This window comes from Chiloscyllium punctatum, chromosome 14 (genome assembly GCF_047496795.1).
Source record: "Chiloscyllium punctatum isolate Juve2018m chromosome 14, sChiPun1.3, whole genome shotgun sequence".
NCBI lineage: Eukaryota > Metazoa > Chordata > Chondrichthyes > Orectolobiformes > Hemiscylliidae > Chiloscyllium > Chiloscyllium punctatum.
In genome coordinates, this window is record NC_092752.1 from 19753991 (window position 1) to 19779435 (window position 25445).

The 25445-nt window shown below is 39.9% G+C and overlaps 1 protein-coding gene across 2 annotated transcripts in view; it reads left to right on the top strand.

Moving 5' to 3' along the window:
- Window positions 1–25445, top strand: part of LOC140485652 (serine/threonine-protein kinase 32B-like) — a 349305-nt gene that overhangs the window by 226148 nt on the left and 97712 nt on the right. For both annotated transcript variants that reach the window (XM_072584023.1, XM_072584024.1), the window contains one exon: window positions 20305–20342. In XM_072584023.1, the coding sequence (XP_072440124.1) occupies window positions 20305–20342 (38 nt within the window). The remainder of the gene's footprint in view (window positions 1–20304; window positions 20343–25445) is intronic.

The window sequence follows — 25445 nt, forward strand, 5'->3', positions numbered from 1 at the left end:
TTTCCATCTTCCATTCCAATGTGTGTAAGTTTCTCTTTATCTGCATTAAAGTCCATCCATCACTCTTCATCCTTTCTGCTTATTCTTGGAATGTCCGATCAATCACATGAATATTTGCCAACACGCCACTTAGCCCTGTGTCACTACCAAATCATAACTTAAATTAGGTAGATTCCTCTGTGTTATTTGTGAAATGTGGGAACAGCAGTTAAACCAATGCAGATCGCTGCTTAACATTCAGAGGCATTGAACTCTAGCCAAAGCTTTTCTTTATTCATTTACCATTCTATGTTTTGTTACTAATGAAGGTAGCCTACCACCGAACTCATTCGACAAACCTCAGCTCTTTTGAATGTTTCATGTGTAGAACTTTACAACCTGGCTGTTTAAAAATTTAACTGGGTATGTCCATTAGATTGCCCTTATCAACCAAGTAGTAATTACTTTACAATGCATGCTGTTTCTTCACATAAATGGTAAAGTTATCTTACGAGCCGATGGAACTGCTGCATGTTGCTCAGCACTTTCCCAAACTATGGAGTATTGCGGTCCCAAAGTGTACGGTTAGTAAAATAATCCAAGCGATGAGTTTATGTGGTAAACTAATTAAGATCAAACTGATGGAAATTAAGAGAGGTCTCCATAATTCAAGTGCAGAGTTCAAATCATGCCAAATTAATCCCTAGTAGGACTATAATTTTTAAGTCAGTAAATTGGATATTCAAGTCCCATTGCAATACATAACCTAGAATGGCACTAGAGGTTTTCTGCATTCTTGGAAGTTCCACATTTCAAGTGATTTTGATTTATTTATTTATTGTCACATTTGTTTTGTTACAAAATACAGAGAAAAGTGTGTATTGTCATCACTTTCTGCCGCCATGTTAAAACACAGAGAAATGAACCAAAACATAGAATATGAAAAAAAAAGTGTTCAACTTGACAGTGCTTGTTGTTAATTGCTCTGCTATGGGCCATCGGCCGGCTGCCCAGGCACGAGTCCCCATCGCTGCACTGCTGCTCTGGAATGAAATCTTCACCGCCATCTTGTCTCACCACTGAAGAGCGGTGTGCAGGTGGAAATGGTGCTTTATGAAATAATTGTAGTTAGGTATTTGGAGAGGGAAAGCAAAGCAAGAGAGTACACAATAAATGGGAGGTTATGGAAAGGGGAAGAGGTAGTGAGAGACTATGGACTTCATGTGCACAAGCCTCTGAAAATGACCAGACAGATAAGTGAGGCAGGAAGGACACAAATGACATGCCTTTCCTTCATTGAATTGAACATAGGAGCAAGGGTGTAATGTCAGAAGTTTCTAAGAAACTGGTTAGGTCACTGCTGCGGTTTTGTGTACAAGTGCAGTTGGCACATAAGAGAGAGTACAGAGCAAGTTTGTAATAACATTACAAGGGCTTGAAGATTGCAACTGTAAGAAAAGATTAACCAGGCGAGGATTGTTTACCTCAGAATAGAGCAGGCTGAGGGGGTGACTTAATTGACTTTTACAATATAATGAAGGGCTTGGATAGAGTGGACAGAGCAGACCTGTTTCCCCAACTGGAGAGGTCAAGGAGCACAGATTTAATATGGTTGACAGAAGAATTACGAGGGATATGAGGAAAAATATTTTCACCCAGAGGCTGGCAGATGTCTGGAATTTTGTTCGGATTAATGGTTGAGACAGAAACCCTCAAACTCCTTTAAAAGAAACTTGGATCACTACCTGAAGTGATGTATTCTGCAAGGCTGTGGAAGTGTGCCAGTAAGTGTCATCAGAATGGGTGACAATTTTATTCAGCCAGTAAAAACATAATGGCCTTTTTCTGTGCTGTACCTTTTATATAGTTCCATGGAGGTATCTTCCTCCAATCCATCACTCTTCAAACAATAAAACAGAATAACTTTTAGCGATTTTTGAGAAACTAGCAGGAAACTTGCCACCAGGATACATGAACTCCAACTGGCCACCAAAAGACATGTCCCACTCTCACTAGTTTCTCTACAAAGAAGGACACCACTTTGACTGGGACAACATACACGTCCTTGGATAGGTGAAACAAAGACACGCACGAGAATTCCTAGAGGCATGGAATTCTAACCAGAACCCTATCAGTAAACACATCGATTTAGCTCCTATCTACCTGAAAAAACGAACCAGAAATGACATCATCCACCTTAAGAAACTAAGCCCTATAAATAGAGAGGCAAGACATACCACCAGCGCTTCACCAGAGACTCTCACTGAAGATGTTAGCTAATATGGTGACAAAAATGTCTGAAAACAAACCTTCAAGCTCAGCGAGCTAACTTATTGACTTACAGATTAACTATCCAGACACCTTGTTTTTTTTTAATGAAACTTTGCTCTGTTCAAATTAACTGTTGTGCTTTACCCAAAAACGTATAATGGCAACAGTTTAAAAGTAACTCATTTGTTGAGTGGTAATGTAATTAACCACTTCACATGAGGAGCCATATACATCTCTTTTTGTCAGAGAAAGACAAGTGGTTATATAGTTTGAGGAGCAACTCTCCACATGGGCAAAGTGAGGAGCCAGATCTCCATGATCAATCATAACCTTGCAGAAATAGAACTCCCACTATTGGCATCATTCCCCACTTCAAACTAACATTCTAGCAACTGCTTTAGCCAGTTCTACATGGTTTATGAAGAGTGTGGTTTGTTTTGAGGTTGCAAGAAGCACTGAAACAATAGTATTTATATTTTTTTTTCTTTTCATTGACTGGATAACAATAAAAAAAATTCTGTGCTTCATGTTGTTAGTTTTGCTTTTTGTTTGCGAAATTATTGGAAACGAAAGTGTCTTGTATCATTTCTTGCACATAACTGGGAGGCTCAAGGCCAAATAAAATTGGCCTCATTCCTTATGATAGCTATTTGTTGGAGCTGTGGTATGTTTTCCTATTGTGTATCATGGACGATTTGTTGGAGCTATGGTATGTTTTCTTATTGTGTATCCTGGAACATTTGTTGGAGCTGTGATATAATTTCCTATTGTGTATCCCAGCCTATTTGTTGGAGCTGTAATATGTTTTCCTATTGTGTATCATGGACCATTTGTTGGAGCTGTGGTATGTTTTCCTGTTGTGTATCATGGACCATTTGTTGGAGCTGTGGTATGTTTTCTTATTGTGTATCCCGGACCATTTATTGGAGCTGTGATATGTTTTCCTATTGTGTATCCCAGACTATTTGTTGGAGCTGTGATATGTTTTCCTATTGTGTATCATGGACTATTTGTTGGAGCTGTGGTATGTTTTCCTATTGTGTATCCCAGACTATTTGTTGGAGCTGTCATATGTTTTCCTATTGTGTATCCTGGATCATTTGTTGGAGCTGTGATATGTTTTCCTATTGTGTATCCCGGACCATTTGTTGGAGCTATGGTGTGTTTTCCTATTGTGTATCCCAGACAATTTGTTGGAGCTGCGATATGTTTTCCTATTGTGTATCCCGGACCATTTGTTGGAGCTGAGGTATGTTTTCCTATTGTGTATCATGGACCATTTGTTGGAGCTGTGATATGTTTTCCTATTGTGTATCCCAAACTATTTGTTGGAGCTGTGATATGTTTTCCTATTGTGTATCATGGACTATTTGTTGGAGCTGTGATATGTTTTCCTATTGTGTATCCCAGACCATTTGTTGGAGCTGTGGCATGTTTTCCTATTATGTATCCCAAACTATTTGTTGGATCTGTGATATGTTTCGTTTCCAATAATTTCGCAAACAAAAAGCAAAACTAACAACATGAAGCACAGAATTTTTTTTATTGTTATCCAGTCAATGAAAAGAAAAAAATATATAAATACTATTGTTTCAGTGCTTCTTGCAACCTCAAAACAAACCACACTCTTCAGACTATTTGTTGGAGCTGTGATATGTTTTCCTATTGTGTATCATGGACTATTTGTTGGAGCTGTGGTATGTTTTCCTATTGTGTATCCCAGACTATTTGTTGGAGCTGTCATATGTTTTCCTATTGTGTATCCTGGATCATTTGTTGGAGCTGTGATATGTTTTCCTATTGTGTATCCCGGACCATTTGTTGGAGCTATGGTGTGTTTTCCTATTGTGTATCCCAGACCATTTGTTGGAGCTGTGGTATGTTTTCCTATTGTGTATCCCAGACCATTTGTTGGAGCTGTGGTATGTTTTCCTATTGTGCATCCCAGACCATTTGTTGGAGCTGTGATATGTTTTCCTATTGTGTTTCCTGGACTATTTACAGTCAGCCACTAAAGGAAGGATTGCCTTGAAGTGTCTTGATTATAATTTTGATGATCTGTAAATACTTCCACTTGCTTTGCCAACACATCTGACACTGTTAGAATCTGACGCTGTTAGAATCAAGGTAATACTGCTCTTAGGAACACCTTGTACTGTTTGAACACAAGCTGATGCTGGCACAAATTTGACATCGACCTGAGATAGAGATTTTTGCTTTCCGTCGCTCTACTGAGATATTGCTCATGATCAGCATTTTACTTTGAACAAGGTCTCTGAATTGCTGTCACATAATTGCCTAGAATGGGCAGAATCCTTCATGCCTCCGGCTTTGGAGTAGTGTAGGGACAATGGAAGAGGGGTCCCATTGAAACATTTCACTGAAAAGCACTGGGCACCCCTGACTGTGCGAATGTCTTAGAGAGAGCAGTGCAACATGAAGTGATCTGCAATTTAATTGAACTGCTTAAAGAATAGCTAAATGGTAATTACTGCAGTAACATGCAAAGTCAAAGCTATTGTGTAGACACGTTTTAATGAAAATGTACATGAGTCTCTGAGGTAAATCTGCCTGGTTTGGTGATTGATCCAGAAACCATCAAACTCATTCAAGAGGAACTTGGAGATGCACCTGAAGTGCAGTGACCTGCAAAGTTATAGATGAGTGCCAGACTACATTCCTACATATCAATGATCTTTCATCCTCTTGGTAATCAAGAATTTATTTGCCTCTGCCTGCAAAATATTTCAAGATTCTGCATCCACCACCTTCTGAGGAAGAGACCTCAGCACTCAAGACTCAGAGGTTGGATCGTATACAGCACACATGCACTGCTGGCTTACCATCATGTTGAGTAACTGTTATTTAACATTAGTCGAGAAATCGGGCCTGAGCTTGAATAAAGATCCAAAATAATCAACATTAGAACAGGTCTGTTACATCTGAAGGATATCCAAATACTGCCAGCAGCAAAAAGCAAGGTTTTGGTCTTTTTAGAGCTTTGATACTGAGTGTGGATCTCCTGAAGATAGATGTATCTGATCATCATGGACAAGTGCAGCCCCAACAACACTCAAGAAGCTTGACACCATCTAGGACAAAGCAGCTCACTTGATTGGCACCACATCCACAAGCATCCACTCCCTCCACCACCGACACTCTGTAGTAGCAGTGTGTACTACCCACAAGAAGCACTGAAGAACTTCATCAAAGATTCTCAGACAGATCTTCCAAACCCACAAGCATTTCCTTCCAGAAGGACAAGGTCAGCAGATATATGGGAACAACACTACCTTCAAGTTCCCCTCCAAGCCACTCACCATCCTGACTTGAAAATATGTCACCATTCCTTCACTAGTGCATGGCCAAAACCCTGGAATTCCCTCTCTAAGGGCATTGTGGGTCAACCCACAACAAGGGGACTGCAGCGTTCAAGGTGGCATCTTACTGGCAGCTAGGTATTGGCAACAAATGCTGGCCAGCTAGGGATGCCCATATACCACAAATGAATTTTTGAAAAATTATGATAAACATGTGTAAAACCTTGGTCTCACCTCGAGTATTGTCTACTGTTCTGAGCTCATACCTTCAGAATGACGTGAAGGCATTAGAGAGAGTGCAGAAATGACTCATGAGAATGGTTCCAGGCATAAGGGACATGAATCATGTAGGCAGGTTGAAGAAGCTACAGCTGTTACCCCTTGAGAAAACAGCAAGAGGAGGTCTGCTAGAAGAGAGACCAGAAGTCACTGATTTGATATGATTGGCAAATAAAGCAAAGGTGACATGGGGAAAAAAAACATTTAACACAACATATGGTTATGACTTGGAATGCATCACCTGCGAGTGTGATGAATGCAAATTTAATGTTGGCTTTCAGAAGGGAATTGGATTGTTATCTGTAGAGAAAATATTTGCAGGACTATGTGGAAAAGGCAGGAGAGTGACATAGGGTTAGTTGGAGAGAGCTGTCACAAACACAACAAGCTGAGTGATCATTTTCTGTGCTTCAACAATTCAATGATTTTAAACCTGCCAAGGCAATAAACCACTTTGTCAAAGTAGTAGAATTCTGAATGGTAGGCACATTAACTTATTAGATTGCACAGGAAAAACTATAATTTGTTACCTTTAATGCAGTGGTTTACTTTTGAGATCAGGGTGCCCACTGGTCACAAGAGACCTTCTGCCCAGCTGCTTGCCTCAATTTTAACTCTTCATCAACTTTCCATTATCCAATAACACCATCTTCATATCATTATCCACCAACCTCCCAACTGTGGTTAATGATACAAAGATGGTATTATTGGATAATGGAAAGCCAATGAAGAGTTAAAACTGAGGCAAGCAGCTGGGCAGAAAGCCTCTCTGCCCAGGGTGAGGGAACTACTTTGGAATAGTGTTCCCTTTTTGGAAAGATTCAGTATCAGAAGATCAATCTGATTGCAGATGATTAGCAAAACAAGCACATGAGGAAATGCTTCTCTCTACAGAGAATGGTCAGGGTTCTCAGCGTCTAGTTAAGGACTGCAAACTACGAGGATGTGAAAGGTTTCGGAGAATTAATTATATGTTGCGATAAACTTTACAGGGCTGGGAGAAGAGATGAGGGAGTGCGACTAGTTAAACTGCCTTTGCCTTAAAGGGCCAAGTGGCCTCTTTCTATGCAGTGACCATGCTATGAACTGCTACATGTCACTGAATCTTACTCCAATTCTGACCCAATAAGCAAAACTTTGGGGACAGAATGGAGGCATAGGAGACAGCTACCAAGGTGTCCTTCAGTTTTGACATCTCTGCCCAAAGAAGAGAAAGGACAAAATTAATAAATGCGTGCAATGTGTAAATGATCAGTACAATTCCAAAATTCAAGAAGCTGACACCAGCAGCCTGATTGTTTGACACTCCATCCATTGTTGCAAAGTGGCAACAGTGTGTACCATTTACAAGATGCATTTTGGTAACTCACCAAACCTTCTTTAACACTACCTTCCAAAATTTTGACTTCCACTGTCTAGAAAGGAAAGGGCAGCAGATGTATGGGCACATCACCAATTGGAACATCCTTTACAAGTCTCTCGCTATGCTCACTGGGAACTATATCACTGTCACTGGAATTCCCTCCCTTAAAGCACTGTGGGTGTACCAAACCTTAAAGGGTTGCAGCAGTTCAAGAAGGTAGCTCACCACCACCCTCTCCAGGGAAACTAGGAATAGGCAATAGATGCTGACCTTGCTTGTGGTGCTGATGTCCCTTTATTGAATTTTTCAAGAATGCATGTGTTTGTAAATACCTGCAGTTTAACAAACGCTTACAGTCTTTGTTTTAACTACTGCTCCTTAACTTTGTGAATGTACATAAGAAGTCCTCAATTTTAAACCCTAATTACATTAGGTGTAGGAATTGGTCTAGAATACAGGGTTGGCACTATTTCATCACTCTGCCTTTCCCAATCCTTCTAGGATCAAATGTTCAAGAATGCCAGTATAATTCTTTACGGGGAATTTGTGAATATAGTTGCCACTTTGAGTGAATTCCCTATTGAAAACCAATTTCTCCTGTGGCCGTACACGCTGTCTAAAATAATTGATTTATGATGAACTTTGATAAAGTGGCCTTAAATTAAGTTAAAAAAAATCACACAACACCACGTTATAGTCCAACAGGTTTATTTGGAAGCACGAGCTCTCGGAGTGCTGCTTTTTCATCACAACCACCTCTTAAAGGAGTAGCGCTCCGAAAGCTAGTGCTTCCAAATAAACCTGTTGGACTATAATCTGGTATTGTGAGATTTTTTTAAACTTTGTACACCCCAGTCCAAAACCAGCACCTCCAAATCATGACTGCCATAAGTTAAAGCATGCTGGGAAAGGAAAGCCAGCCTTGACCATAGTAACTGTGCTAATCCACATGCTGCAGAATCCAGACAGCCTGCAGCTGACCACAGATGGTTTGCGAACAAACCTTACAGCTGCCGACCCTGTGATACACACCTGAAGTTGAATTTGAATGGGTTAATGGAATGTCGCCCTCAGGACAATCAGGAGCATCATGTCATTCACTAGAAACAGAGGTGCCAGCACCCTTATTTGGTGGAGGCTATGTGCACCCAGCACCTACCATAATGCACATCTAATGGCCATCCTGCCATCAATGCGCCAACACCTGGCTGGGTCTGATTAGATTAGATTCCCTACAGTGTGGAAACAGGCCCTTGATTGTTCAGGGTAATTGAACCTGATAAATCCATTGGTAGATCCACAAGAGCCTCCCAAAAGGGCGCAAAGACTTGAAAGAATAAGAATTGCCACAAAATCCCACTCAGTGTGGTAACTTGAGAATAACTGCCGAAAGAGAAGGCACCTCCAAGGCCATCGGAAGAAGAGGACATCACCACATGGAGACCAGCCAAGTTCTAGTGTGGTGGGATTTGATATACAAAGCTAAGTTTAAGCATAAGATAGTTTGTAGTGTTTATCATAACTGTGTTCAATAAACTAATATTATTGTCTATAAGAGTTGACTCGCAGTTCTTTGCTTGGGGTAAGTGTTTAACCACACTGTATGGCAGGTATAACACTCTTGGAAAGAGAGGAAAACTATAGCCTCCACTCTCATTCTATGGACAAGAATGTGGCAGATTGGATGAGCTGCAAGTTATGGAACTCATTTGAATTTCATCTGACTGTTTCATAAACAGTTAGTGATCTGGCCCACCACGTTATCGCCCAGATGGCAAAATTGAAAATCATCCTCTACAAGTCCGGGATTGAAAATCATACTGTCACTGACAAACTTCCAAGCTTGCCAGTTTCCCTCAGTAATTATGTTCTAAGCTTCATTACAAATACTGCAAATATGCTGTGCACTTCGTTAACAATTTGCCACCTGTTTCCTCTAGACTGCCAATGCTATGGAGTACCACCCATTCCTCAGCCAGTCTGATAAACATTCAGACACTTCATCCAAATTTTATCACTGCTAAGGGAAATGATTTAACTGGACGTATCTGAGACATGAGTGAAAAACTGGGACAAGTTTATAAATAGAAACAAGTACTTAGGTTGGTATTGTATTCACCCTGTTTTACATTTTTGCCATAGCAGGAACAATTTTACTTTAAAGTTAAAATTATTTTATTTAGGTGTTTTGAAAGGCTGATCTGCACATTGTGATTTTACTAACTTTAATTTGCAGAGCAGCGTTTTGATAATTTAATAAGGCTGCTTTATTGCAAAACTCCTCGGCATATTGTCCTTAGAAATGCTAATTTCTGGAATTCTTCATAGTTATGGAGAACCAGGATGACCTCCAAACTGAATTTGAATCTTAATTGTATATTCTGACCCAATTTTAACAACCTGAACTGCAGGTAGACAGCCTTGTTTAGGGAAATCTAGCTTTATATCTGCAGCACAAGCACGTTGCAAATGGTAGTTAGCTCCTTCTACATGCTTGACAAATTATAAGACTATTGTACCAAACCTTGGCACACATTTAGGTGAGTAGCACTCTTCTAGGCCGCATTGGCAGGAGGTGAAAGTGAGGACTGCAGATGCTGGAGATTAGAGTTGAGAGTGTGGTGCTGGAAAAGCACAGCAGGTCAGGCAGCACTCAAGGAGCAGGAGAATCGATGTTTCTGGCAAAAGCCGAAATGTTGATTTTCCTGCTCCTCGGATGCTGCCTGACCTGCTGTGCTTTTCCAGCACCACACCCTCAACTGTATTGGCAGGTGGTCAACCTCATTTATCTTCTGCCTGTTTCACTTACTGCATTTTCTACTGGGACGTTGTTGTCAGATCAGCAATCACTGCCCTTCGCCTGCATTTCCCTGCAGGATGTAGTTGGGTTGCAAACAACCAAGAAATGTGCTATCAAGAATTGTAAATGATTGTTCAATGCTCTGTTGTTGAGAGAAATGTGGCTCACGATGATTTGACACCTGCTCCATATAATAAACTCTCCAGCTGGTTATGCATTCCATAACCTGTCCTGTCCAAGCAGTTACTGTGCTGCGATAGATGGTGTTATGATCCCAGCTGATGATAATACTGAGCAAGAGTGAAACAAACACAGAGAATACTTGCACAGTACTAACCAGATTTGAAGCATTAACTGCGTTTCTCTCTTCATACTTGCTTTGAATGAGCATTTTCTGTGTTTGTACAGGAATAAAAACTGGCTTGATAGACTGTAAGTTTTAAGTTTCTTATTGTTTACTGTGAAGGTCAATTACTGAACATATTCACAAGAGTCTGCCAATATACTTTTAACAAAAGATTATAAAAGTGTGTATAAATATAAAAGCAAATATGAACAATATTACACTAGACTAGAACTACTGGAACAATCTCATTGTAAGCATCAGAACATTGGAATAGGAACAAAGGGGAGGAATAGTCCATTGAGACCATTCTGTTAGTGCTCCTACTTACAGTATTAAATACTTGCTCTTTATTTCTGAGGATGTATCTCTTGGCTTTATATCCCACAGCCCAGGGAAACATCATTCTGCATCTGATCTTTCTATCCCTTCATTCGTTTGAACTCCAGAGACTACAAGTACACTGTCCTCTTTCCGAAGAATCGGTTTGGTGAACCTTTATCGCATTTCTTTTGTGGCAAGTGCGCAAAACGCCAGGTGCAGTCTTACCAGTACTTTAGACAATCGAAGCAAGATTTCTTTGTTCTGAATTCAAATCTTGCAGTCACAAAAGTTTACACACCACTTACCTTCTGAATTGGTTGCTAAACCTGCACATTACCTTTCTGTGACTTTTGAACAAAGGTACTGTGTTCCTTAGGACTTTCCAATCTGTTACCAATTTTAAGAAATATTCAGCACCTCATATTTATCCACAATATATGACATAGCTACGCTCTTGCCCACTCAAGCAGCCTCTGTATATCCTGTTAATATTTACAAGTTTGTAAATTATACAAAACTTGGTGGAACCTCATAGAATAGATTAGCATTTTGTTGTTACATATATTTTTACAAAGAAAATACAGTGAAAGGTTTGATAGGTAGCCATACCACAGTACCTAAATTGATGACAGAAATCATAAATAAGAAGGAAGAAAAAAAATAAAAGTTCATCACAGCTCAATTAATTGCTCCTGGTTTGGGGTACTTTGGCCACACAAGGCCAGGCTAAGACCACAACACTGGGCCGAGACCATCCTGCCATGCCAAGCCGAGACCTCCACGCCTGGACTAGACCTTTGCACCGGGACTCGACCTTCATGCCAGGCTACTGGAATACCCATAACAAGACCTCCACCTGAGACAAGAATACCATTCCAGGCCGAGATTGCGCCCCCCCCCCCCCCCCCCCCCATCCCCAGACAAGACCACCACACTGGGAGACCACCCCACCAGGCACCAGGCCAGACTGCCATACAGGACCATTGGAAGCCACCTTGTCACTGGGCCTGGGCCAGGAGAAGACTCCTTCCGCCAAAGTAATTAAAATCCTCGCCACTCATTTTCCCACCATGTTTTGTACTCTCTGCAAACTTATAAATATTACACTCTTTCCCCATCCATCCAAATCATTGATATAAGTATATATAACTGTGATCTCAAACACTAATCCTTGAGCTGCTACACTGGTCTCAGCCTGCTAACCTACGAATGATCCATTTATTCCTATTCTTTGGTTTCTGCCTGTTAGTCAATCCTCAATCCATTCATATACCCCTAATTATCCCTAATGCCATGGACTTGAATTTTGTTCATTAACTTCCTGTGTGGGTCAATATCAAAAGCCTTCTAAGATTCCACCTGTGGCACATCCACTGATACCCTATTTTGACTCTGCTAGTAACATTCTCAAAAAAAATTATCAGGTTTTTCAAATATGACTCCCCCTTTATAATCCATGTTGACTCTATCCATTCAGACACTTATTTTCTAAATATCCAGTAAACACGTCCTTTATAATAGAGTATAATATTTCCCTACTAATGATGTCACACCAATAGGTCTGTAGTTCCCTGTTTTCTCTCTTTCTTTCCTTCCTCTAACAGTGGGACTTAATTTGTAATCTTCTAGACTGTAGGCACATTTTTGCAGAATTTTAAAAATCGATCACCAGTGCATCTAGTATCTCTGTAGCCATCTGTTTTAATGTTTTAGGGTGAAGTTCTTTGGATCTCAGAAATTTGTCAAATTTTTTTCATAAAATAAAGAATGATTTGTTCCTTCTTTCCCTTACAGATACTTAAACCTCAGTGAAGTCTCTCCCATTTCTCCATGCTAAAGCTTCTTGTTGCTAAAGTTGGCTTATTTTCCTTGATTGGCTGTATTTTCAGTAGATGCAACTTTTTCAAACAATGTCTCTCCCCAAGACCCTTAAAACATCCTGCTCACTCAGCTCACTACTCCTTAACATGGGTTCCCAACAGACTTTTGCTTATGGAAATTTCTTCTCACTGTGACGATGCTGCTCCATTAACAAGGTTATGCTGTCCTTGACTTTTTCTCAGAGAGATTGTAAAAGCAGCAATTCCCAAAAAGTCTAGATTTGAAGGGTTTAGGGCCAGTTTTATTATAGCTAACAGATATTGCCTCAGGAAAAAGGCTTTCAAGTTGAAAAACAAGCACTTGTATAATGAAATGGGAGCGGCCAGTTCTCCCAGCTCAGCTTTTCTTTGGTTTGGTTTGGTTTTAGCAGTCTGGGTGTTCACTAAAAGCAGTCAGTCAGTTTTGAGGCTGTTGGGCCAAGAAACAGCTACATGGAAGAAGGTGTTCCATGCTGAAACTCTCTGCCATCTCTCTGTGTGTTTGAGATGATCTTTTTTTCCAAGGGGTGTTTATGAGGCTTGTTGCAAGTATTTGGAGCAGCATCATTAAGTTGGGATGGTCTGTTGGGTTTCGGAAAGGTTAAGTTTTTCTGTATTCTGTTCTCTTTTATTTGTGTTTCAATCTTGTAAATGAATTGTATTTTGTTTAAAACTAAGTGGTTTGACCAGCTGCATCACTCCTGGAATATCTGCTAACACCTGTTTAAAAAAAAAGCTAGCAAAGTTAGGGTCTGGGCTACTTCCTTGAAATATTTTGAGGAGGCCTGGCCTCGTCCATAACATTACCAATTTCCGAACATCTTTGGATTTCTCCTCAGCCCGGTTGCTTGGAGACTGTTAATAGCAGTGTCTCTGCTGTTAGGGGCCTGTTATCTTTGCATGAGTCCGCTTCTGGTGTAATTCTCCCTCTTTCTTTGATTGTTGTAATACACAAACCAGTGACCACCTTGAAAAAAAATCTCTCCAATTCTTGCTTTGATTCAATGTTCAGAACAATTTTTGGACATTTTTATAAACAAAAAGTACCAAATCATTACAGAATTGAAGGCCAAAAATCAATCTTTCCTCTGCTTTTGAACCCAAGTTCTCAATATAATAATACACTGTGTCTACTCCCGGAGCAACCTTTTCCATTATTTTTGCCTCTCATTTAAAATTGATTATAGGATCCCGAAATCATTAAAAATTACATTGATAGGGTGTCTACCGTGACCTCTGGTATTCCAAAGCATGTTAGGGCCAGGGATTTAATTTTGAAGTGTAAACTTTGAAATAAAGCAGAAAGGGTGGTAGCCAGTTTATGTACTGCAAGATTTCACAACCAGTAATGTGATAACTACCTGTTATAAAGTTGAATGATGTTTATAGGTGCTGGCTGGAATAGCAGGGAAAAGTTTCATCCTCCTCTTTGAAAAATAAAATCTGCACTAGGCCATTAGGCCCCTCAAACCAATTCCATCATTCCAGGTGGGATCAGTGTGAGCCTCTTCTCTAGCCAATTATCATTCATTGAGGTTGGTTCATAGGCACGGCTTAATCTTGGATTTAGAAATAACAATTGATCCAGCATCAATTAACTGTCTGCAAAAGAGAATTCGTTGGTCTTTCACACCCAAAAGGTTTAGTTTTCTTTGAAACAGGAAAGGGTTCAGAAAAGATTCACAACGATGTTGCCAGGTTGGAGGGTTTGAGCTATAGGGAGAGGCTGGAGCTGTTTTCCCTGGAGCATCGAAGGCTGAGGGGTGACCTTATAGAGGTTTATAAAATTATGAGGGGCATGGATAGGATAAAGAGACAAGGCTATTTTCCTGGGGTAGGGGAGTCTAGAACGAGAGGGCGTAGGTTTAGGGTGAGAGGGGAAAAGTTTAAAAGGGATCTGAAGGGCAATTTTTTCATGCAGAGGATGGTGCATGTCTGAAATGAGCTGCCAGAAGAAGTGGTGGAGGCTGGTACAATTACAACATTTAATAGGCATCTGGATTTGTATATGAATAGGAAGGGTTTAGAGGGATATGGGTCAAGTGCTGGCAAATGGGACTAGATTAGGTTCGGATATCTGGTCAGCATGGACGAGTTGGACCAAAGGGTCTGTTTCCATGCTATACATCTTTATGCCTATGACTCCATGACTCTCCTGCTTCTCGACAGAAATAGTGAGCTGAATTTAGGGTACCTTTGTCAGAGAAAAGCAGAATGGCAGCATGGAGTGTGTGTTTGGGCAGACTTACGCAGCAGTGCCCACATCCAGTTCCTGGCTTTGGAAAAACCTTCTGCAATTTGGTAGGAATGGGATTGGATTCCTGGCAGAGGAATCCCACACGCTGGTAATGTGATACCAATTAAGCTCTGAAATGAGCCACCTAATACTAAATATTCCTGAATGTAGCGGTGATTTAGCGGATGGCTAGTGATGTGATTTTGCCTCCAGACAGGTGATTTACCTGATGAGGCAATGCTTAGATTATTCCTATAAAATAAGGAATAAAACTGGATAATGTGGTATTGAAGAATGCAACAGACATTTAGTGCAGCTAATTATTATACACAAACATTAGATTACAGCAGGGCAGCACTGAGCAGCATCCAGTAACATGTCATTGCATAAGTCATCCTGGAATAAGATGGAGTATGAGGCCATTATACTCTCAGATCACATGCTATAATAGAGTGAAGATGTCATGAGCATCTTTCTGAAAGGAATATTGACTGGGAGACATAATACAACATCTCAGGGATTTAACAAGCCAAGCATGTGTCTCCTATGGCTCATGGAGGCTGCCCAACTCACCCTGTCAGATTTTCCTGAATCCTTGTACTTATCGATGGGTTTCCAGTGCCCAATCTAGGGATTGGAAGATGGGAAGAGATCCAGTGAAAACCATCCCCATTGCATTTGTCCTTTCCCCACCACCGTTCCTGCAATGACCACATTCTGCTCCACTCACTTCATTTTCAGAGATCCACCTTTCATCCTCTGGGTAGACCTCAGAGAATGTCCATCCTTTGGGAGCTTTAATTGCATGGATGACAGTAACCAGTTAATTGACTGAGTTATTTGGGCCTCCTGCACAGAAACAGCATGTTCCCGATGTTTCCATTCATTCTGTAACCACATATAGGGAGGATGGGGGTGCATTGTGGGAACTAAACTCTGCCCAGTGTCTCTCTGTCTTGCCGAACAGTTCCTCTTAATGTCTTATAAAGGCAAAAGGCTGTGGAATTATTCAGTTCTCATTATATTGGTGATATCAGTTCCGCAGAAGAGTCATGTTGGACTCAAACACAGATGCTGCTAAACCTGCTGAGTTTCTCTGTAATTCTGTTTGTTTCCTCTTAATAACTTCACATCTTAAGTCCATTTGTCCCATAATATTTTAATTTCTGCAGAGCACAATTCTAGTTTGTGTAACAAAAATGGAAATTGCTTGAAAAACTCAGCAGGTCTAGCAACATCTGTTAGCATTTTGGATCCACTGACTTTTCTTCGGAATTCTTCTTCCTTGTTCTGAAGGGTCATTGGATCTGAAACATTGACTCTGTGTTGTCTCCACAGATGCTGCCAGGCCTGCTGGGTTCTTCCAACAAATTCTGGCTTTGTTTTAGGTTTCCATTATCTGCAGTTCTTTGTTTTCTTGTGTAATTTCTACTCATAATTTAACTCTGGGGTCCAGGGGTCCTTCCAATAAATCTACACCATATTTCCTCCAAAGGTTTGTTCATCTTTAATAAGATGAAGGGCTCAGTACTCCAGGTGTGGTTTAAACACGGTTTTGCGTAGCTGTACCAGCTTTAAACATATATTCTACTCCTGTAGAAATCAAGAAGAGTACTTTCGTTAGCCTATGTAATTATTTCCTATAGTTGTTCACAACATTTTAACGATCTGCGTACATGAACATTTAAATCCCTTTGGCCATCTGCTGCTTTAAGATTTCATGGGCATTTAAATCATGCAATAGTCTGTTCTGGAGTCATTGAACTTCCAAGGTGAGACATTTCACAATGCCAAGAGCTAACCAACTGTATTCAAATAGGCCTGATTTCAGAAACTGGTACAGGGACATTAGGCTAGCAAATGAACTCATTCCTGATGAAGGGCTTTTACCCGAAACGTCGATTTTCCTGCTCCTCGGATGCTGCCTGACCTGCTATGCTTTTCCAGCACTACGCAAATCTTGACTCTGATCTCCAGCATCTGCACGACTCACTTTTGCTTCACCATACTTCCCATGACTTAGTCATGAAGGTCACCAGAAATAAATGACATTTTAATAAATGTGTATTTTCTATCAATTGGCAGATTTGAAAGACCTCAGGTGGATCTAAATAGACAGATGCCACATGAGGTCCATTTTCACAGATAAAAGAGGATAACCACAACTCTGAAGAAAATAATGCATATATTGAACATGAGTAATTATTTTGAAGCAACTCCTAAATCTATTTGATATTTCATTGTTAAGTTTAGAGCTACAAACAGTCGTAACTCTGCTGTTTAATTTCTCTAGGGAGTGCAAGTCACAATGTGTTTATTCTTTCTGCAGCAGATGTTCACTAAGAGAAAATCTGGTATGTCTCAGTGCTCAGAACTAGCACTCAGTGAAAAAGCTGTATGGCCGCACAACATATTTGAACTGACAAATATGCATGGCAAATTACTTGTGCAACTAAATGCTTTTGACAAGCATTACTTGTGGGTTTTTAAAGTGCTTTTGTGCCCTACAATGTCAAATGTATTTAATATACCTTTGTTAATTTGCAAACTAAGGGTGACTACGAAAATGGAGCTGCTTATATTATGTTATTAGTCTGGATAATGTGATCTACTTTTAGATGCCTCGTGCATGTTGGAAAAGAGCATAAATACTTTTCCCCCATATTGTTTGGGGAAGGATTTATGTAGCAGAAGTAAATTTGATAATAAAAATTATTTTCGGTAAATTAAACTAAGGTACAGAGTTTGAAACCAAAATAATAATCGTTTCATTATGATTGTACTACCACCAGAGATACAGTGTGCAGAGGGTGAGATGGATGAATTTGGCAGAGAATATGATCGTAGAGCATAATGCGGACCTTTCTGGGCTGGAGTTTGGTATGACTGGGTTGGGGAGTTGTGGATGGGAGTGTGACATGATGAAAAAAGGCAAAATGAAGGCAGATGATGCTTTTTCAATGAAGTGTAAATCATCACTGAGGGAACAGCTCATGTTTCAGCCTGAGGATGCTCTGAGCATGACTGCAAATAATACAAAGGAATTATTGCAAGGAGAACTGACAGGATGATTGGTGATTTGGAATCTCTTTAAATTGAATCAACAGTTTTAGTGGAGAAATTGTTCCATGTTGCATTCACAGTTTTTTCTCTTTTGGGTTATTATTTTAGGCTTTGAGAACAGAATTTTCGGTTGTTGCTGCAATTATAATTGAAAATATGAGCTTGTTTATTGGTATTCCTTTATTTCAGTGATTTGAACAGAAGGAAGGGCAGTTTTTAATGTAAGCTGTAAACTGGCTTTGATAAAATGGAGCCAAAATGCACAAAACAGGCTTCCCCAATTTCTAGTTTTAGTGTTGTAAATATTTTGCTTCAAAGTCCACATTGAATTAATATTAAGAAAACATGGATGATGGCACATTTTAAGAAAAAAAAGCACTATTGCTTTTTATTGGAATATTTTGTTATTTCTAAAATCTATAATGCCTTTTAGTTTTGGGGAACAATTTTATTTATTCATTACTGGGATTCATTCATTGGAATTTCTCTATCATTGTGTCAGATACTATACCCATCACACAGCTTCTGAATGTCACTCACCCACTATTTTCAGAAGTAAAGAACACTTTGTCAATGCTCCATTCTGACTCAACATACCTACATCATGTGTGATCTATTGCAAAACATATAATTCTAAGTGATGCAGTGGTGATATCACTGGACCACCATCCAGAACATCATCCTGTTGAATTAAAACAGAAAGTACTGGAGAAACCCAGAGACCTGGCAGCATCCATTTCTTTCTCCACAGATGCTGCCAGATCTGCTGGTTTTCTTCAGCTTTTTCTGCTTTTATTTCAAATTCTAGCATTCGCAATATTATAAGATGACAGCTGATCTGTTTGTGTTTCCAATTCCACATTCTTATCTAAACCCGACAAGCTTGGATTTTCTAGCCTGACAAGAATCTATATACTTCTGCCTTGAAAGTGTTCAATGACACTGCCTCCACCAATTACTGAGACAGAATTTTCAAGTCACGACTCTCAGAGAAAGGATTTCCACTCAACTCTGTCCTAAAAGTGTAACATCTAATTGTAAAAGTGTCTCCTCGTTCTGGATTCATCCACAAGCCCGACAATATCCTTTCCATATTCACATGGTGAAGACCACTCAAGATCTTATAAAATTCAATTAAATCATCCCTTGCTCTTCTAAATTCCAGTGAAAATAAGCCCAGCCTGTCCAATCTGTCCTCATAGAATAACCCCACCCATTTCTGGTATCAATCGAATAAACCTCCTCCGAATCTCCTCCAATGCATTTACATCCTTACATAAAAAAGGACAAAACCATGCACAGTATTCACACATGATCTCACAGATGCCCTGTATAACTGAAGCAGAGGATCATTATTTTTATGTTCAATTTTTCTCGTTAAAGGCTACATTCCATTAGCTTTTTTAATCACTTGCTGTCTCTGCATACTAATGTTTTCTGACTTGTGCACTAGGACACTTGGAATCCTCTACACTTCAGAATTCTACAGTCATTTATCGTTTAAACAGAGCTCTGTTTTCTCGTTCTTCCTGTCAAAATGAATAATTTAATATTTTTTCACATTGTACTCCAGGTGCCAGGTTTTTCCCCACTTACTTAATCAATCTATTTTAGTCTCCATCTTTGTTATGTCAAATCACGAAATACTGTGCTACCTATCCTGCTAATTTAGCTACTATTATCTTCAATCCCCTTATCTAAGTCACTGATATGAATGGTAAAACAGTGGGGGCCCAGTATAAACCACTGCAGGATACCACTCATCACGTCTTGCCAATCTGAAAAAGACCTATTCATGCATACTCTCTGTTTTCTGCCAACCAGCCAATCTTCATTCTATGCTAGTATGTTGCTCCCTGTACCATGAGCTCCAACTTTGTGCAATAACTTTTTATATGAATTCCTATCAAATGCTTTCTGGAAATCCAGGCATGGTCAATCAGTAGGCTCCTCTTCATCTACAACACAATGAAGAATTATTACCTTGCAACTTTTCAGCTCTCTCTCTTGCTTTCCTTCTTTAAAATAGTCCCTTAAAAACAATCTACCTCTTTGACAACAGTTTTAATCATGTCCCCAAGTATTTCCTAATGTGACTTGGAATTATGTTTTGTTTTAGTGCATCTCTGTGAACCACTTTGGCACATTTTATCACTTGAGGCATAGTATAACCATAGAATTGGTGTTGTTGCAATCATAGTCATGAATCATTTATGGAACAAATCAGGAAGAGATTGAAAATAAGAGCATAGTAAAAGAACTGCTTCAATATCAACTTTAATGAAACACACGCCAATTGAATAAAACACATAGAAAAGCAATTTTCTAATTAACACAAAACTTCAGGATTTTGCACTTTTTCATTGTGGAAACAGAATGGCACAGATTAATTGATTTAGTTGTCAAGTGTTGACTCCATTCATGACTACAGTAATAACCTTGGTTTCTAATTTTTTTTTTGTTCCAGGGACATCAAGCCTGACAATATCCTTCTTGATGAACACGGTAAGTTGATAAATCTTCTTTATCCTGAGGCTGAACTTTGTGGAGGTAACAGAGGATCCTGGAAGCAGTTGTATGAGATGGGGGCAGGGTTTGGGTTGCTGCAGGGTGTTGTTGTGGAGGCAATTGACCCTGCCTCAGTTAGCAGCAGAATCTGGGGCTGATTCTTGCTGGCAACAACCAATTAAGTTCCATTAAGGGTTACACATCCCACTCCAGCACTGGAGTAGCATCCATGATTTATGTCAAGCCATGCAGTTGAGCAGCACAGTGGCTCAATGGTTAGCACTGTTGCCTCGCTGCATCAGGGACCCAGGTTTGATTCCAGCCTTAGGTGACTGTCTGTGTGGAGTTTACATATTCTCCCTGTCTCTGTGTGAGTTTCCTTTGGGTGCCCTGGTTTCCTCCCACTGTCCAAAGATGTACAGTCGAGGTGGATTGGCCATGGTAAATTGCTATAGGGTGCAGGTTCAAATGATAGTGTGGAAGGCTGGGTGTGGGTGGAATGCTCTTCAGAGGATTGATACAGACTTGATGGGCCAAATGGCCCCTTTCTGCACTGTGCAGATTCTATGATTCTAAATAGAATTCAGAGGACTCACTCTGTTCCCCTCAAAATGAGTTTGAGACAGACGTAACACTTTAAAGTTTTTGGAAAAAACAGCAAATGCAAAGTGTGAATAATGTTTTTCACACAGTGAGTATTCAAGATATGGAATGCACTGCCTGGAAGTGTGGTTGAGGCATTCCAGATAGAAAAAAACATGATTATTTACAGAAAAACAATATGAAGGTGGGGCTTGAATCAAGAGATAGGGGCACCATCACTACGTGACAAGATCCCATCACTTAAATATATCATTGATATGACAATTAGATTTGCATCTGAACAAATCATGTCCAGTGCTTTTATTTGAACTGAGTGGCTTGGTTCTTCCCTCAAACCAGTTGTTAGGGGATCACAGGATTGTATTAAATTAAACTGGGATAAAATCTTTGTGTATTGAACTCGTGATGTACGAAAGCAAAATCTAAGACAACACCAAGTTAAATTGATAGCAGAATGTTTTAAGTTTCAGTACAGCATATTTCAGCAAACAGTATTTTGGAAAATACCTTTATATCTCATAATCAAGTAGAATTAAAAAGTTGGAGGCAGCAAGAAAGAGATTTATGGGACAGGCTAAGGTAAAATCTGATGTTTGGGTGCTTGCTGTGAAAGATAGGAAATGAATACCCATAATCAAAATGCAGGAATCTCCAGTAATGCATAGGTCATCTCACAAAGTTGTTCCAATGTTGTATTTTGCGAACTGAAAACATTTTTTAAAGAAAGTTTAGCACGAGAGGCCTAAAACATTGGCAATGTAAAAATGCACTACAAAATGTTTTTAAAATAGAAATTTCTAATCAGTTACAAGTGCCCTTTTTGGTGCAGACTTATGTATTGTCTAACATAAGAAGACTGAGATAAAGAGAGGAATAAGTGTATGGCTTCATGTATAATTGAAGCAAAAATATGTCTTTTAATAAAATAAAACTGGGAATGTATCATTAAGAGCAAATGGAAATGCATAACCTAAATTACATGATTGCTAAATGAAAATGCTGTTTTGAAATAGAATATTAAATAACCAGTCCAAGCTGGACTAGTTTATCTGTAAGCTGGTGGAATTCAATAAGTGACACTAGGTCAATTGTTTGAAAGATATCAGAAGCAGCTCATGAGGTGAGGCACTGTAGCACTGCCTCACTGAGAATTGAAAATATGTGTGGGCAAGCAGGATTTAGCAGCAGCAGGTCAAAGTCTACCTGAGCACGGTGGACACAAGCAGAGGGGACTCCAACCCACATGTGAATCCAGACCCACAGCAATGTGGTTGGCTGCTAACTGCCTGGAGATGGGCAATAAATGCTGGCCTAGCCAGTGAAGCCTTCATCCCATAAATGAATAATTAAAGAAAAGTGCTCCACATTGTTCTAGTTTGACAGCATAAGAAGGGCATAGATTTAGTAAGTGAAATAGAGAGAGGATGACGGTTTGATGAGGAGCTCAAGAAGAGAAACTGACTTTGAAAAGTGATTGATAGCTTTCTCTCTTATCTTTTGGAATCCCAATTGTGTTCTTCCTTGACCTGATTTTCTATGAAAAGTGAAAGGCAGGTATGGACAAGAAAATAAAACACATTTGTATTACGCAAAATGCCAACTGTGAAGGTATCACGTTGGGTAGTTAAATATCTACAGCTATAGCTCACCTGTCAGAGAGGTTACTGGTCATCAGTGAAATATAGTATTGACATCTAGGAAATAGGCAGATGCAGTCCTACTGAGGAAAACAGCATTTGGAATAACTCAACGAATACAGTATAGTAAAGGATCAAGTTGCAGTTGGGTGGAGTAGTCATAGGCATAACATTTTATGTAGGGTATTGTGAAAATGAAATGTTGGTTCTTATTTGTCATTCAGCAGACTTATAGCTTTCAAATAGAATTATAATTAACTATACCTTGAAAAGACAATGTATTTATTATTTGTTCGCAGAAAGAAAAGGGTAAATCACAAATGAGCTGTGAAATAAGACACTCAGATAAATTATATGTACAGTCTGTTTAAAAAGAGTGATAGTGCGTACATAACCTATATTTTCATGAGTATTAAAATAGCATTGCATCCAATTGCTAATACTATCAAAAACATACAGTATAATAATGGCAATTCAATGATGCAACTGAAGTATTAATATTCCAAGATGACATTTTAATATGGCAAGTACAAAAATAGTGCTAACTTACATAATATTTGAGAAAGTAGAGCCAAAACATACATTTAATTGACACAATAATTTGTCATTAAAGACTGTTGCTGACATTCGTACTGCAAGTTCAGGCTTGTTATGTAAAATTGAGAGTGGTTATGCTAATGTACCAGGCAGGTGTGGACAAATAACACAATTAACACCAATTGCAGGGGGCCTGGTTAGCTCAGCAAGACAGTTAGTTTGTGGTTTGATCAGATTCTAGCGAAGCCAGACTTGGAGACTGCCTCTTCCTCCCCCTGCCCCATTGTAAAATCACTATGTTATGGCCACCCTCAAATAATCGAGGATGTTACCTGCAGGGAAGAACACAAATTGTAAATGCATTCTGATGATGGAGTTTTTGGGTAAATGCTAGTTCCTTGACTTTTTTTTATCAGTCAAATTAAACAAATAATATAAGAGGCCTGATCTCATAGATACAGTCTAGTGAAGGCTGAATAGTAGAATGGCAATGAAAGCACTGAAGTGTCAATGAGCAGCATTACATGATTGGGAAATTACTGAAGACTAATAATTGTATATAGCTCATTTGCAGGTACAGCGATTGCAATGTATAATGATGCTGTTTCAATCTAAGTCATTAGGGCAGTGTAAAATTTTCTGCTGCCTTTTCACTCCCATGATTGTGACATACAGCCCAATGCTAAACACGTTGTGGTGACTGGTGGCAGAGCGCAAAGGTCAAAGAACAAAACAGTGTGACCTTCTTAAAGAGGAGGTGCGTTCTGGCTGTAGCAGCCTCTGGATCTGTTTGTGCTTGTTCTTTTTCACAAGGAAGCTGAATGATGGTTAAACAAGCCAGAGAGAAGACTTCCAGGTTCTCCTGCTGCAGTGCTAGAGACACTCATCCCTAAGATGGCCAGAGGAGAAAAGATGTGTATCTGCAGAGGGCCAGACACCCTCCAGATGTACATGTCAAAGGGAATGGCAGCAAATGGTGACAGAGGTCAATATCAGGGTTTGGCACCAAGGGGAGAGCTGCACTGCAGCAAAAATGGTTCTATAACCTCACACAAGTGAAACTTTCATCATCAAACTCACACTACTCAATGTATCCCAATCACATGTCCATAGCAATCTCTAACAATCAAGATTCATATCTAATGTTCTCCTCTGCCTCACATTATTCAAAATCTCATATCCATATCTTGCAGTTTCCACAAACTGCCAACAATTCAGCTATGATATGCCATTATTGCCAATGTTTCAACACATGAACTGATATGTTTCCTGCTGTCTTGCAGGGCAAGTTAACATTTAACATGAAGGAGCCTCAAAGAACTTGTGAGGGGTTCGGGGGTGAGGCCTTGGGAGGAAAAGGTAGTGTGGGTCAGACATGAATGGCATGAGAGCTCAGTGATTAGCATGGCTGCCTCACAGCGCCAGGGACCTGGATTCAATTCCACTCTTGGGTGACTGTCTGTGTGGAGTTTGCACATTCTCCTCATGCTTATGTGGATTTCCTCCTGGTGCTCCGATTTCCTCCCACAGTCCAATAACATGCAGCTTAGGTGGATTGGCCATGCTAAATTGCCAATAGCATCCCGGGATGGGCAGGTTAGGTGAGTTTACCATGGGAAAAACAGGGTTATAGAGTTAGGGTAGGGTGGTGGGTCTGGTGGGATGCTCTTGGGAGGGTCAGTGTGGACTCATGGGCCAAACGGCCTGTTTCCACACAGTAGGGATTCTATGAGAGATATATGGCTGCATCCTCTAAACCCATTATGGGGGATGGTGCCAGGCATTAGAGGCATTTAGAGAGGTTATTGCAACCAGCATCACTGAAGTCATCCTGAATAATGATGTTCAATTAATTAGATAGCAGCTCAAGGACTGATGATGGTCTGAACTTTAGAGGCTACCATAAAGGTGGGATCGGAATGCTGAGTCACTGGGCAAGAGTGAACTGCAGCAAAGCTAGCGGTGAACATGTATATCAACGTCCCAAAGATAAAGGCTTCACACAAGTTCCACTGCAGGACTCAGATAAGGACAGCATTCAAAGAAAAGGCTGATGGATTTGTGCACAGAAGCACTTGATGCATTGTTGTCAAGGAGCATGGAGTGGTCCAGCTACAAGTTAACATGAGACACTGCTCAGGGCTTAAATGGTGGCCAGGTCCATCAGAGTGCACAGCCCATCATAACGTAGCATCTGATGGCAGATGCCGCTGTCTCCATTGCAATACAATTAACAACAGCTGAGTTTTGCAATGGACTCCCAAACTGATGTCATGAAATCAGTAGTTATTGCTGTTTTGTACCATGCAGACTCAGACTGCTG